The sequence below is a fragment of the Rutilus rutilus genome (assembly GCF_951802725.1).
Source record: "Rutilus rutilus genome assembly, chromosome: 1".
Taxonomy (NCBI): domain Eukaryota; kingdom Metazoa; phylum Chordata; class Actinopteri; order Cypriniformes; family Leuciscidae; genus Rutilus; species Rutilus rutilus.
In genome coordinates this window covers 38,817,713-38,829,904 of record NC_140209.1, presented here as the reverse complement: position 1 = coordinate 38,829,904, position 12,192 = coordinate 38,817,713, and the positions used below count along the sequence as shown (strand labels likewise).

Below are 12,192 nucleotides of genomic sequence, written 5' to 3'. Positions count from 1 at the left end.
TCCCCGTTTTTTCTGTGCTGAATATGATTTTCTTCGTCATTTTTCTTGTCCATTTATGATCCAAACTTTTTTTCTTCAAACATTCATACTTTTGTAACGTCTGAAGAACGCCAGACAAGGGAGGCTCCGTGTCTGAACTTTCTAATCGGAACGCAAAACAACATGAACGCACCAGCCTCGCTCGTTTCTCTCTACCCGGCCTTTTCGAACTCACGGCATTAACCCTATAACTGCCGGTGAAAAATAAAACAGCAGTTTCACAACAATTATAAAGAGTGTGTGCGCTATTAAAAGCATATTAAGAGGTGGATTCATTAAGGTATGACACCATTGAAGGCCTAGGTGTGAAATGCAGCACCCGCCACTGACTGAAACTGACACACCCATGCAGTGCTACGTCTCTCTCTCTCTCTCTCTCTCTCTCTCAGTGCGAGGTGTTCAGGAAGCTTGATGCTTCTGCTTTTTTCTGTGGTTTCCTCCTGCTCTCAGACGGCTTCTCTCTCATTTCTGTAACACACACCAGTGTGCTCGGACAGGTGCCTTCGTGCAAATTTACCAACATCTGTATTTTCTTTTGAAAGAAACTTCTGTAGGCTTGATCAGAGGGAGTGGAGTTGTGAGAAAGATGCTCCAACATCTGAAGCATTTAATAGAGAGGCAGACTCGTGGAGACAAGGCCTGTTACACCGGTAATCAACACACTCAGCCGTACTGAGAGGCTAAAGGAGCTGAGCTTTTAAAGGACTGGATTGTCTTTATTGTGAAAGTATTAGCAGAGGCCTTTCTTGTTCCTTTTTTGACTAAGCAAGTCTGAGAATATCACAATTTTCATCTTTTTCGAAAGCTTCTTCACAATCACGTGCATCATCCTGGGATCAGTTTTAGTTTAAAAGGTGTCTGTATTTTCTGACACAATGTCCTAAAGGAGTCTATGTGCTTCCACCTACACTGGATCTAACTGACTAGAAAACTTTAAACACTTCAGTGGATTTTGACCTGAGGATTGCGCCGGAGAGATTTGTCTGGGTTTCTCCAGAGTTTGGCCTGTTGGAATTGTCCGTGGTTGATCCAGAAGCAGTTCAGTATCCTGGAATTTCTAAGGAAAGTTGTGATGGGTAACGCAGCTGGCGGGTTGGAGCAGATGGAGGCGCAGGAGGCCAAAGGCTCAACAGGAGGGTCAAACCCTATACCCTCCACGCCTAAAAAGAAATGTGCCCCTCCTAAACTACCCATGCCCCCCGAGGAAGAGCTAGAAGAACGCTTCAGTGTGGTTTTGGTGAGCTCTTTATACACAGACATGTAAACAATATATAGCAACACAACTAAAGCAGCTAATCTTGACACTTCCTGTCAGCCACTATGTTGAGACGTTAACATTAGTTTGTCAGTATTAAATTCTCTGTCTTTGCATTTGCATGGAAACATATATCGTAGCTGTAGCAAAAAAAAAAAGAAAAAAAAAAAGAAGAAGAGTGTTCTTGTTGTGAAGATAATTGGACACAACAGACAATCAAAAAGATCATCAGATATAATATGAGCAATTCAAAGCAAATGCAATCTTTGGTTACACTTTAAGGTGTCTTTGTTAAAGTGTAAAAATAATTAACTTAGGGTAAGGGTTAGTTGCATGTAATTATGCACAATTTATAGTAATAACTATAGTAATTACATGTAACGTGTAACAAGGACACTAAAATAAAGTGTTGCCCAATCTTCCACCTGAAATGCACAATTAAGTCAAATTTGGCAAAACACTTCTGACTTAATGCAATCCGATTAGTCACATTAGATCCACATGGGATTTTGGGACAGGAACTGCTAATGGTGGGATGACAAATTTGGCAACTTCTTAAGAGAAGTCATAAGACAAAAAGAGGCCCTATATTCTTGGTGATGACTGACCTTTGATTCGACTTTCATTTCAGTTTAAGACACCAGTGTCAGGTGGCTATCCTCTTAGATATGTCATCGCTTTTGTTGGGCGATGGGTTGGGTTGTCTCAATTAATTGATGCTGAATGGAAGCTCAGTTATCCTCCATGTGGTCCCACTCAGTTCAACTACAAAAAATGTAAGCCTGTTTCCATCTCAGAGTAAATAATTGTAGCTTTTCATAAGTGTCCCAACATTTCTTGTTTTGAACTTCATCTCCAAAGTTTCTCTGAGCTAGAAATGGGCTAATAAATGACCATTTGATCCTTCTGAAAAGACACAATCCAGGTCCGGTGATGAGGGGAATACGCTCACACTAAACCTGGCATTATACTGCTGAGGAATAAAGGACATCCTACAGTTTTGTCCTGGACCTTTGTCCTTTTAAATTCAAACGACAGCTTTGGTTAGAACATGAGAATGTAAAATCATTGCATGCCAGTGGATATCACATTTTGCAGTCATTTCCTCATCACAGGCTATACTTCCATAAGCCCTGAACTTTACATTTGGTGCATAATTATCAACTTAATCTAGTCTCCACTTTATTCACTCTCTTGTTAAGTACCAGTAGACCACAGTTAGTCCCCCACCCTACCCCACCCTTTTCTCTCTGTTCCTCCAGTAACCGCTCAATGCATTTCGCTCTTTGTGCGCACGACTTTAAAAAAAAATAACCCTACTCAGAGCGGAAACGTCTTACTGCTTTAGGAGGAAACACCCAAGAACAGCGTTAAACAACTACATTAAACAACCTTTCTTTTCTGACAAACCACACCCTCTTAATTTAGTTGACAGATGCAATTTTCAAGTGCAAAAAAAAATAAATCAGGTGTGAAACCTGTAAAATAAAACGTAGATCTAATGATGGATGTCTGTTGTTAATAATGTGTTGAAGTGAAAGACATGAAGCAACTGTGCCATCTTTTCAGGAAGTCACATTGCGTCAGACTGAGGACTGACAGCATATGATCTTAAGGAGAAAAACATAAACTTAAGGGTAAATTATTTAAAAAGATATATGTACATAACATGATAATTCACTAAAATAAAAAAAATGGTATTATTTACTTACCGTCATGTTGTTCCAAACCTGTTTGACATTTGTTTATCTCTTCTGTGAAACAACACAGAAGACTATTGACTTACATTGAGAAGTTTTTCACATTTCCACAAAAGTCATACAGGTTTGAAATAAAATGAGGGTAAATAGTAACCTAAATGATGACAGGATTTTCATTTTTGGTTGAACTTTCCCTTTAATATCCGAAGTAGACTAAAGAAGGAACAATAATTGCATCATGACACTTTTGTAGATAGTCACATTTCCTTCCACATGCATCAGACATAAACGGCGATCATCACTGTTACATATTCATGACGTAAATGGCAAATCAGATGGTATTCGAAACTGTGTAAAGAGTTAATCAGCTGCAATATACTTCTTAATGTCAGTCTCCTTCATAACTCATCCTCAGACTTTGCCATGCTATTACTCCAGGATTCAGATGTTGTCATCAACATCACAAACCAGTTAGTATTATAACATTGACAACAACTTCTTTTCTTTTTCTTGCACAGCTTAAACCTGATTCTGGATTACGTATCACTGGCGGCAGTTATTAAACGATTTTGATATCCAAAATTAGCAATGCAATCTGTCTATTGCAATCCGCCGTTTTGTGATGTGTGTGTGTGTGTGTTTTATTTTTTACGTGTAAGCTTCAAACATTCATACTGCAGTCATTTGAATGCATCTGCTGGCATGTTTGTACAGTTCTGCTAGAGATTTGACCTTGTGTTCAGGTTACTGAAGTGAACCTCTCATTTCTCTTCTCAGAGCTCCATGAATCTGCCTCCTGATAAGATGAAGCTTCTGAGTCAGTATGACAATGAAAAGAAATGGGAGCTGGTTTGTGATCAGGTGAGATACTACTATTGTCATCTGTCGATCAACTTTGTTTTTCATTTTATTTTTAATAACGACTGAAAAGTAGAACTGAGATGCCTACATCTTGATCATTTCTCCCATTTACTTCTCATTTACGGAGTGAGACATTATTCATTCTGAAATACGTAATGAATGACTCATATTGAAATATGTAAGTCACTTTATTTTTGAGCAGTTTCTCTCTGCATTTCTATAATGCTTCATGTCTGCAGTGTAGATGTGACCTTCAGAGGAAGTTGTCTGGTAGACTATATTGAGATACATACCAGAAGCCTTTATGAGAGCTGTACGCTGTAGAACAAATATCAAGTTATATGAGGACTGTAACTAGGGATCGTTAATTGTTGTTGTTGTTGTCATTTTTATATTTTATTTTTGGGGGTATATTGCATGATATTTAGCTATGACCAGTTTATACAAGCGCCTGAAATGCAATGAGTAAAACAGCATTTAAAGGCTCATCCCAGAAATGAAATTTCTGTCATCATTTACTCACCCTCAAGTTGTTTCAAGCCTGTATGAATTTCTTCCTTCACTTGAACACAAAAGAAGATATTTTGATGAATATGGGTAAAAAGGCCCAGGGCCCCATTGACTTTCATAGTATAAAAAAAAAAAAAGGAAGTCGATGGGGTCCACCAACTGTTTGGTTACCGACATTCTTCAAAATATCTTCTTTTGTGTTCAACATAAGAAAGAAACTCATACAATTTTGGAACAAGTTGAGGGTGAGTAAATGATGACAGAATTTTCATTTTTGGGTGAACTGTCCCCTTAATTTATTACTCCAATCATATATCAGAGAAAATGCTAAAGACCCAGACAGTGTATTTTTTGTTTAACCTTTCAATGACGGTAAAACATGATGCTAGTGTGTGGTTAAAGCGGATGATGTAAAGGTTTATATTAATCAAGACACCTCAACAGGAGAGAAAGAATTAGGGGGAAAAATTCAAGCAGCGGTATGAGGTCAGACACTTAAGGTGGTGAAACCATGTCTACGCACTTCCTGTCTTAATATTTGTGTCTCTATGACAACTGTGGGATGCAAGCTTTAGCTATGTGTGCAGAGTTGTTATGACAACAGGTGCACACAGCTAATGTATTTCTTACTGTGGGCATTATGTAGGCTATATTCCACCTTCAGGTAAAAAAACAAACAAATAATACATCTGTCGTACTTATACAATATCTTAGATGGATATACACTACCGTTCAAGTCTGGGGTCACTAAGATTTTTTTTTTAAAGAAATTAATACTTTTATTTAGCAAGAATGCATTAATCAAAAGGGACAGTAAAGACAGTTGTAATCTTACAAAAGATTTCCAACTCAAATAAATTCTGTTTGATTTATATGCTTTTGAACTTTCATTTTTTCTAAGAATTCCCAAAAATGGATCATGTTTTTCACAAAAATTTAAGCAGCACAACTGTTTTCAACAGTTCATCATATTAGAATGATTTATGACAGATCATGTGACACTGAAGACTGGCTTAATGATGCTGAAAATTCAGCTTTGACATCACAGGAATTAATTAAAATATTACTGTTTTACTGTATTTTGATCAAATAAATGCAGCCTTGATGAGCAGAAGAGACTTCTTTCGATTTAAAATTTTAAATGGTCGTGTATATAACTGGAATAAATAAAACCTTGCTATTATTTGATGGTACTAAAGAGCATTTAAATATCTTCTAGTCCCCATCAACATTTGTCTTTCTCCCAATGTCTATTAGGAGCGTTTTCAGGTGAAAAACCCTCCCTCAGCTTACCTGACTAAAATCAAGAGCTTCTACCAGGACCAAGGTGGAGTGGTGCGCAGGGTCAGTACTGTTCTTTCCCTCAGCACCTCCGTACACTCTCATTTCTCTTTTACCCCATGTCAGTGCTGACACCCACCTGTCAAAAAGTCCAGATGAAAACTCAGTTCACCATTTTGCTTTGAGGTGAATGATTGTCTGTCTCTCTGTGATTCCTTCTCCACAGTTTAAGAAGCGTGTGCAGGAGTCAACTCAAGTCCTGAGAGAGCTGGAGATCTCTCTCAGAACCAATCACATTGGGTTAGTGGCAGCTTTATTTTCTAGTACAGTGCAATGAAAGACTTCACTGCTACTCCTGAATAAAAAAATGAAAGATACTTTTGAACCTGAATAATTGAATAACCATTGATAATGGTTAAATTATTAATGATTATTTTTGTTTTATTATTTGGTTAAACCTTAGAGATAGTTCACCCAAAAATGAAAATTCTGTCATCATTTACTCACCCTCAAGTTGTTCCAAACCCTGTATGAGTTTCTTTCTTCTGTAGAACTAAAAAGAAGATATTTTGAAGAATGTCGGTAACCAGACAGTTGACGTAGTGATTGATTTTCATAGTACTGAAAAAAAAACTGTTCGGGGACCATCAACTGTTCGATGACCGACATTCATCAAAATATCTTCTTTTGTGTTCAGCAGAAGAAAGAATCTCATACAGGTTTAGAACAACTTGAGGGAGAGTAAATGACGACAGAATTTTCATTGTTTGGTGACCTATCCCTGCTCTTAAAAGCTAGAACTGTGAAATTCCTATTAAGAATTAGAATGATTCCAAATAATGTTAATGTTCTTCGGTCACACTTTAGATGAGGGTCCAATTCTCACTATTAACTATGTCTTTTGCCTCAGTAAACTCCTAATTACTGCTTATTAATAGTTAGTGAGGTAGTCGTTAAGTTTAGGTATTGGGTAGGATTAAGGGATGAAGAATATGGTCATGCAGAAAAAGGCATTAATATGTGCTTTATAAGTACTAATAAACAGCCAATATCCTAGTAATATGCATGCTAAAAAAGCAATTTATTAGTGAGAATTGGACCTTAAACTAAAGTGTTGCCTGTTTTTTTATTAAAAAGAAAAATGTTTTCTCATGAATGATATTCCTTTTATTCTTTATAGGTGGGCTCAGGAATTTCTGAATGAGGAAAACCAAGGCTTAGATGTCCTGGTGGACTTCTTGGCATATGCTCAAAGTGATGCACCGTATGTTTATTCTGTCATTACTAACATTTCCCATAAACACCATTATTGTCATCTATTGAGTTTGCAGTAATTGTCCAAGACTAAATCTTAGATTCTGAAAACATCTGTAATTCACTCGCCACATTAATCGCATAGTCTCTCCGCAACAAAAAAAATGATGATCAGATCCTGTGCTGGCGTGTTTCTCAGGTTTGAGGTGGAATCTATGGAAAATGGCAGCTCTGTATTAGACAACAGGAGGTTGTCAGAAAGATCCGTGGAGGATCTAGCCAAAAATGTCAGCCATTCTCCCACACACGGGATGACCAGAGCAGCACGTGCACTCACTGTCCGGTGAGTCAGAACACACCTTAAATTACAGGGATTACATGTTTAGATGTTCTTCTCATGCAGATCAAGTGTATTTGTTCATGTGCTCATCTTTTGTTCATTCTGTGCTTTTCCACGTTAGAATAACATCTTTGGCCCATAGCAGAAAAACTATGCGAAATGCCCGATTGGCCAGTCAAAGAGACGATGTTCACCTCTGTATTATGTGTCTGCGTGCGATCATGAATTATCAGGTACGTAGAAGTGAGGAGCACATAAACACAAGACACAGCTACTCAAAATATCATTTTAGAAGAACCTAACGGAACTCGTCTGTTTTTTTTAACAGTCTGGGTTCAATTTAGTGATGACGCACCCCAGATGTGTCAATGAAATCACACTTAGTCTCAACAACAAAAACCCCAGGTAAGGGTGTATATATAGGGTATGTGGTTTGTGTGTGTTTGTTGTCTGAGTTGGTAATAAACTTCAATACATTGTCCATAGGACTAAAGCTCTTGTGCTAGAGCTGTTGGCGGCAGTCTGTCTGGTTAGAGGAGGACATGACATCATTATCTCAGCCTTTGACAACTTTAAAGAAGTAAGATGACTAGCCCTTCACACATTTACATACACAATTTTTTTTATAGTGGGATTTTGTAGTTGTTCAAGATACATTTTAAGTTAATCTTTTACTTAATATATTTACTTAATATGCTATACACTATCATTCAAAAGTTTGGGTCGGACTATACGATTTTGTAATGTTCACAAAGGCCGCATTTATTTGATCAGAAATACAGTGAACACTATATTTTGTGCTAATTTCACAATAAGCATTTCTTTTTATTATCAATGATGAATGGAAAATTCAAAAGAACAGCATTTATTTGACAGAAATATTTTGTAACATTAGATTAAGCCATAATTAAGCCCTAGTTCAATAAGGACATTTAAGTAGTTTTTATAAACATGCCTTAGAAAAAAAACTTGAGACAAAACAATGGCACTGACATATTTTAAGATATGCCAGTGCAAATTGGTTTCAGTTAAAACAGCTGCATTTTAGTCTGGGACTAGATTAAGCCTTGTCTGTGAAACCGGGGGTTAAAATATTTACTGTCACTTGATCATTTTAAACGGACCTTGCTGAATAAAAGTATAAATTGATTTAAAAATAAAAATCTTACTAACCCCAAAACTTTTGCACAGTTACATAAATATCAGAAATGATGCTATCAATACTACACAAATGCCTCCCACACACAAACAAGTCTATACATTTTGTAGCGTAGGAAAATGTGGGTGTCTTGCTCAACACTTACCTCTATGTGTGGCCCACCTTCTCACAGGTGAGTGGAGAGAAGAACCGCTTTGAGAAGCTAATGGAATACTTCATGAATGACGACAGCAACATTGACTTCATGGTAAGCTTTGGCGTGAATCACATTCATTTTCAGTTAAGAAGATGACTTGACGACAACTGATGAAATATGAATGATTTTGTACTATATATCTATTTGATCTTTTTCTTCACAGGTGGCTTGCATGCAGTTCATAAACATTGTGGTCCACTCAGTGGAGAACATGAACTTCCGTGTGCATCTTCAATATGAGTTCACCCAGCTGGGTCTTGACCAGTACTTAGAGGTCAGTCTAATGTTACATAAATCTTACACATACTTTCAGATGTTTTCTATGCATTGTGTATTCATGAAGATGTGCATGATCCGTCTGACGTAACACACAACTGTTTGTATGGGTGTGTGTCAGCAGTCCCTAAAGGACATGGAAAGTGAGAAGTTGCAGGTGCAGATTCAGGCGTACTTGGATAATGTGTTTGATGTTGGAGCTCTTCTGGAGGATGCTGAAAGTAAAGGGGACATAATGGAGCATGTAACAGAACTGCAGGAGACCAATACACAGGTTAAATATACACTATCCACACAAACACATTAGCACATAATCATCTACCGCATGGCACACATGCCTCATAATGTAGGTAGGCTGTACTTTTACTCATAAGTGTGTGTATATTCTTGTGCTGTAGCTGAATGCCAGATTGCAGGAATATGAGAATGGAGCTCTGGAAAAAATGTCAGAACTGGAGAAACAACTAATGCAGGCCACTAAAGAATCAGCACTGCTGAAGGTATTAAACTGCATTTCTCTATGCTTTGCAGTGTATATATTTAGCATGCCAAGTGCAGTACATACATGTAATGTACTTAAAAAATATAAAAATTGGGAAACAGTCACTGACTAACTCTAAACCTTTACCTGTGTGTGTAACAGGAAAGCTTGCGAGAGTCCTGTACCCAGGTGAGCACTTTGCAGCAGAGAGAACGAGAACGAGAGATTCAAAGGGAGAGAGAAAGAGAGCAAGAGCATCTGTCGCAGCCCTCACAAGTTGAGAGAGTGAAGGTGAGTGAAAAGGAGTCCAAACTGGAGGTGAAGCTGAGGGAACTGCAGGAGAAAGGCTTAGTCCGACTGGAGCGCACAGCCTCTGGAAGCCTGGATATTGATGTCATTCCAGTCACCATAGAGAAAATTGTCACTCAAACAGGTAGGAGCACTTCTGCAAAAGTTTTCCTAGTGGTTGGCTTCTAGTGAACTGAAAACGTTTACCTTTAGCTGGCTACATTGATGATAACATAACATCTGTTTAATGTTCACAGTGACCGTTTCAGATCCTGCTTCTCAAGCCACGCCCCCTCCAGCTGGAGCACCGCCTCCACCTCCTCCACCTCCTCCACTACCTGGCACTGAAGCGCTTCCACCTCCTCCGCCACCACCTCCTCCTCCTCCTCCTCCTGGAAGTGGAGGTATTCCACCTCCCCCTCCTCCTCCTCCCCCTCCTGGCGGAGGTCCCCCACCACCCCCGCCCCCACCTGGCTGTGGGCCGCCACCCCCTCCAGGAGCTCCTCCTGCCCCTGGGGCTGAGACAGGTGAAGGGACAAAACTTTTTACAATTACTGAAATAAGCATACACACAGGCAGCTTGAGCTGGGTGACCGTATACAATATCCATCTTTTCAATTGTTTTACACAGGACCCAAGGCACGCAAACCAATTCAAACAAAGTTCAGGATGCCTCTGTTGAACTGGCAGGCTTTGAAGTCCAATCAAGTGACAGGAACGGTGTTTAACGAGCTAAATGACGAGCAAGTGTTAGAGGTAACAGTAAAGAAATCCTGCGCACAAAAATTAACATTCTGTCATCATTCTGTCAACACCCTCATGTCATTCCTGTATCACTTTCTTCAGCGGTTTAAACAATTATTATTTTGAAGAACCTTACAACTGTTTTTGTTCATGCAATGAAAGTCAATGAGATACAAAATGGCACTGGACCCCATTCACTTTCATTGTTTGATCAAATATTATTTCAAAATATCTTTGCCCAGAAGAAAGAATGTCATACAGGTTTTTGAACGACTATCAATTAATCTATTCCACTTTTGCTTTCTAAGGAGATAAATATGGATCTGTTTGCGGAGCAGTTTAAGACCAAGGCTCAAGGTCCTGCACCAGATCTTTCTAAGCTCAAGGTTAAGGTGGCTGAGAAGGCCCCCAGTAAGGTGTCCCTGCTGGAGGCTAACAAATCCAAGAACCTTGCCATCACCCTCCGCAAGGGAGGCATGAGCCCCAATGACATCTGCACAGCCATTGAAAGGTATGCATTAGCTCAGTGTTTACACCAAAAAAGCTGGACTAGCATGGAAACTCAATTCTCTTTGTCTTTTTCTCAGATATGATCAACAATCTCTGAGTCTAGACTTTCTCGAGCTTCTGGAACGTTTCATCCCATCGGAGTATGAGATGAAGTTACTCCAGAACTACGAGAAGGAAGGGCGGCCACTAGAGGACCTGAGCGTTGAGGACCGTTTCATCAGCAGCTTTGGTAAAATCCCACGCCTTGCTCAGCGAATCAATACCCTCACCTTCATGGGCAACTTCCCTGAGAGCTTGAAACGTCTGCAGCCGGTCAGTTCACATCACAATTTGGCTATTGTACCTGACATAATGCATATGTTTTATTAAAAAAATCATCCTTTTGTTTCTGTAGCAATTGGATGCCATCATTGCAGCTTCGGTGTCCCTCAAGTCTTCATCAAAGCTAAAAAAGATGTTAGAGGTGAGTAGACCTCATTTGTGCTCAGATGAGTTAATGGGGCGCTCCTTCAGTGCGACTCACCTGTCAATCTCCTGCTTCAGATCATCCTGGCCTTTGGGAACTACATGAACAGCAGTAAAAGAGGAGCAGCGTGTGGGTTCCGTCTGCAGAGCCTTGACCTGGTGAGTGAGCTTGTATTGCTTGCTTCAGTATTATGTATGCAGAAAGTTAAAGGCCTAGGTGAGAGTTTTGGGTAGCTCTTTTTGTATTAGTTATGAGAGATGGCTGAACTTGCACATAGAGACCTTTGATGTAGAGAAACAAAGAGGCTAATCTTTCTCTGCATCTGTCTTTAGTGGCGACAGTAAAACTCACACTGTCCTCACGGTCTCACTCTCTTGTGTCTTTCAGCTGTTGGATACTAAGTCCACAGACCGCACACAGACTTTGTTACACTTCATTGCGAATATGGTGCATGAGAAATACCCTGAGCTCGCCTCCTTCCACACTGAACTCCGCTTTGTAGACAAAGCTGCACTGGGTAAGACATACAGAAATTAATGGTACAACATAGTTACATCGCATTATATACTTTACATACAAAATGTACAATCACTGCTTATCAATAATTAATGTACGGTCTCTTTTCAACTTTGCCCTCTCTCAGTGTCTTTGGACAGTGTGCTACAGGATGTGAGATCTCTGGAGAGAGGGATGGAAGGGACCAAGAAGGAGTTCCTAGTGCAGGATGACATCCCAGCGCTGAAAGAGTTTGTCAAGGCCAACAGTGACTTATTAGACTCACTTGTTAAAGATGGCAAGACCGCACAGGTGAGGGACCATGCATGCACACATG

At 39.4% G+C, this 12,192-nt stretch overlaps 1 protein-coding gene across 2 annotated transcripts in view; it reads left to right on the top strand.

Annotated features, from left to right (window-relative positions):
- Window positions 1-431: 431 nt before the first annotated feature.
- fmnl1a (formin-like 1a) overlaps window positions 432-12,192 on the top strand; it is a 15,586-nt gene continuing 3,825 nt past the window's right edge. The window contains exons 1-22 of one of the 2 annotated variants that reach the window (XM_084406789.1): window positions 432-1,276; window positions 3,772-3,855; window positions 5,623-5,709; window positions 5,873-5,946; window positions 6,827-6,910; window positions 7,100-7,243; window positions 7,362-7,473; window positions 7,569-7,645; window positions 7,727-7,820; window positions 8,572-8,646; window positions 8,759-8,869; window positions 8,996-9,145; window positions 9,270-9,371; window positions 9,515-9,785; window positions 9,898-10,167; window positions 10,272-10,396; window positions 10,693-10,895; window positions 10,972-11,206; window positions 11,289-11,357; window positions 11,438-11,518; window positions 11,748-11,877; window positions 12,004-12,167. In XM_084406789.1, coding sequence (XP_084262915.1) covers window positions 1,112-1,276; window positions 3,772-3,855; window positions 5,623-5,709; window positions 5,873-5,946; window positions 6,827-6,910; window positions 7,100-7,243; window positions 7,362-7,473; window positions 7,569-7,645; window positions 7,727-7,820; window positions 8,572-8,646; window positions 8,759-8,869; window positions 8,996-9,145; window positions 9,270-9,371; window positions 9,515-9,785; window positions 9,898-10,167; window positions 10,272-10,396; window positions 10,693-10,895; window positions 10,972-11,206; window positions 11,289-11,357; window positions 11,438-11,518; window positions 11,748-11,877; window positions 12,004-12,167 — 2,907 coding nt within the window. In that variant the 5' untranslated portion in view covers window positions 432-1,111. Of the gene's footprint in view, window positions 1,277-3,771; window positions 3,856-5,622; window positions 5,710-5,872; window positions 5,947-6,826; window positions 6,911-7,099; window positions 7,244-7,361; window positions 7,474-7,568; window positions 7,646-7,726; window positions 7,821-8,571; window positions 8,647-8,758; window positions 8,870-8,992; window positions 9,146-9,269; window positions 9,372-9,514; window positions 9,786-9,897; window positions 10,168-10,271; window positions 10,397-10,692; window positions 10,896-10,971; window positions 11,207-11,288; window positions 11,358-11,437; window positions 11,519-11,747; window positions 11,878-12,003; window positions 12,168-12,192 lie in introns of both variants that reach the window. The other variant, XM_084406788.1, reaches the window with a different exon arrangement.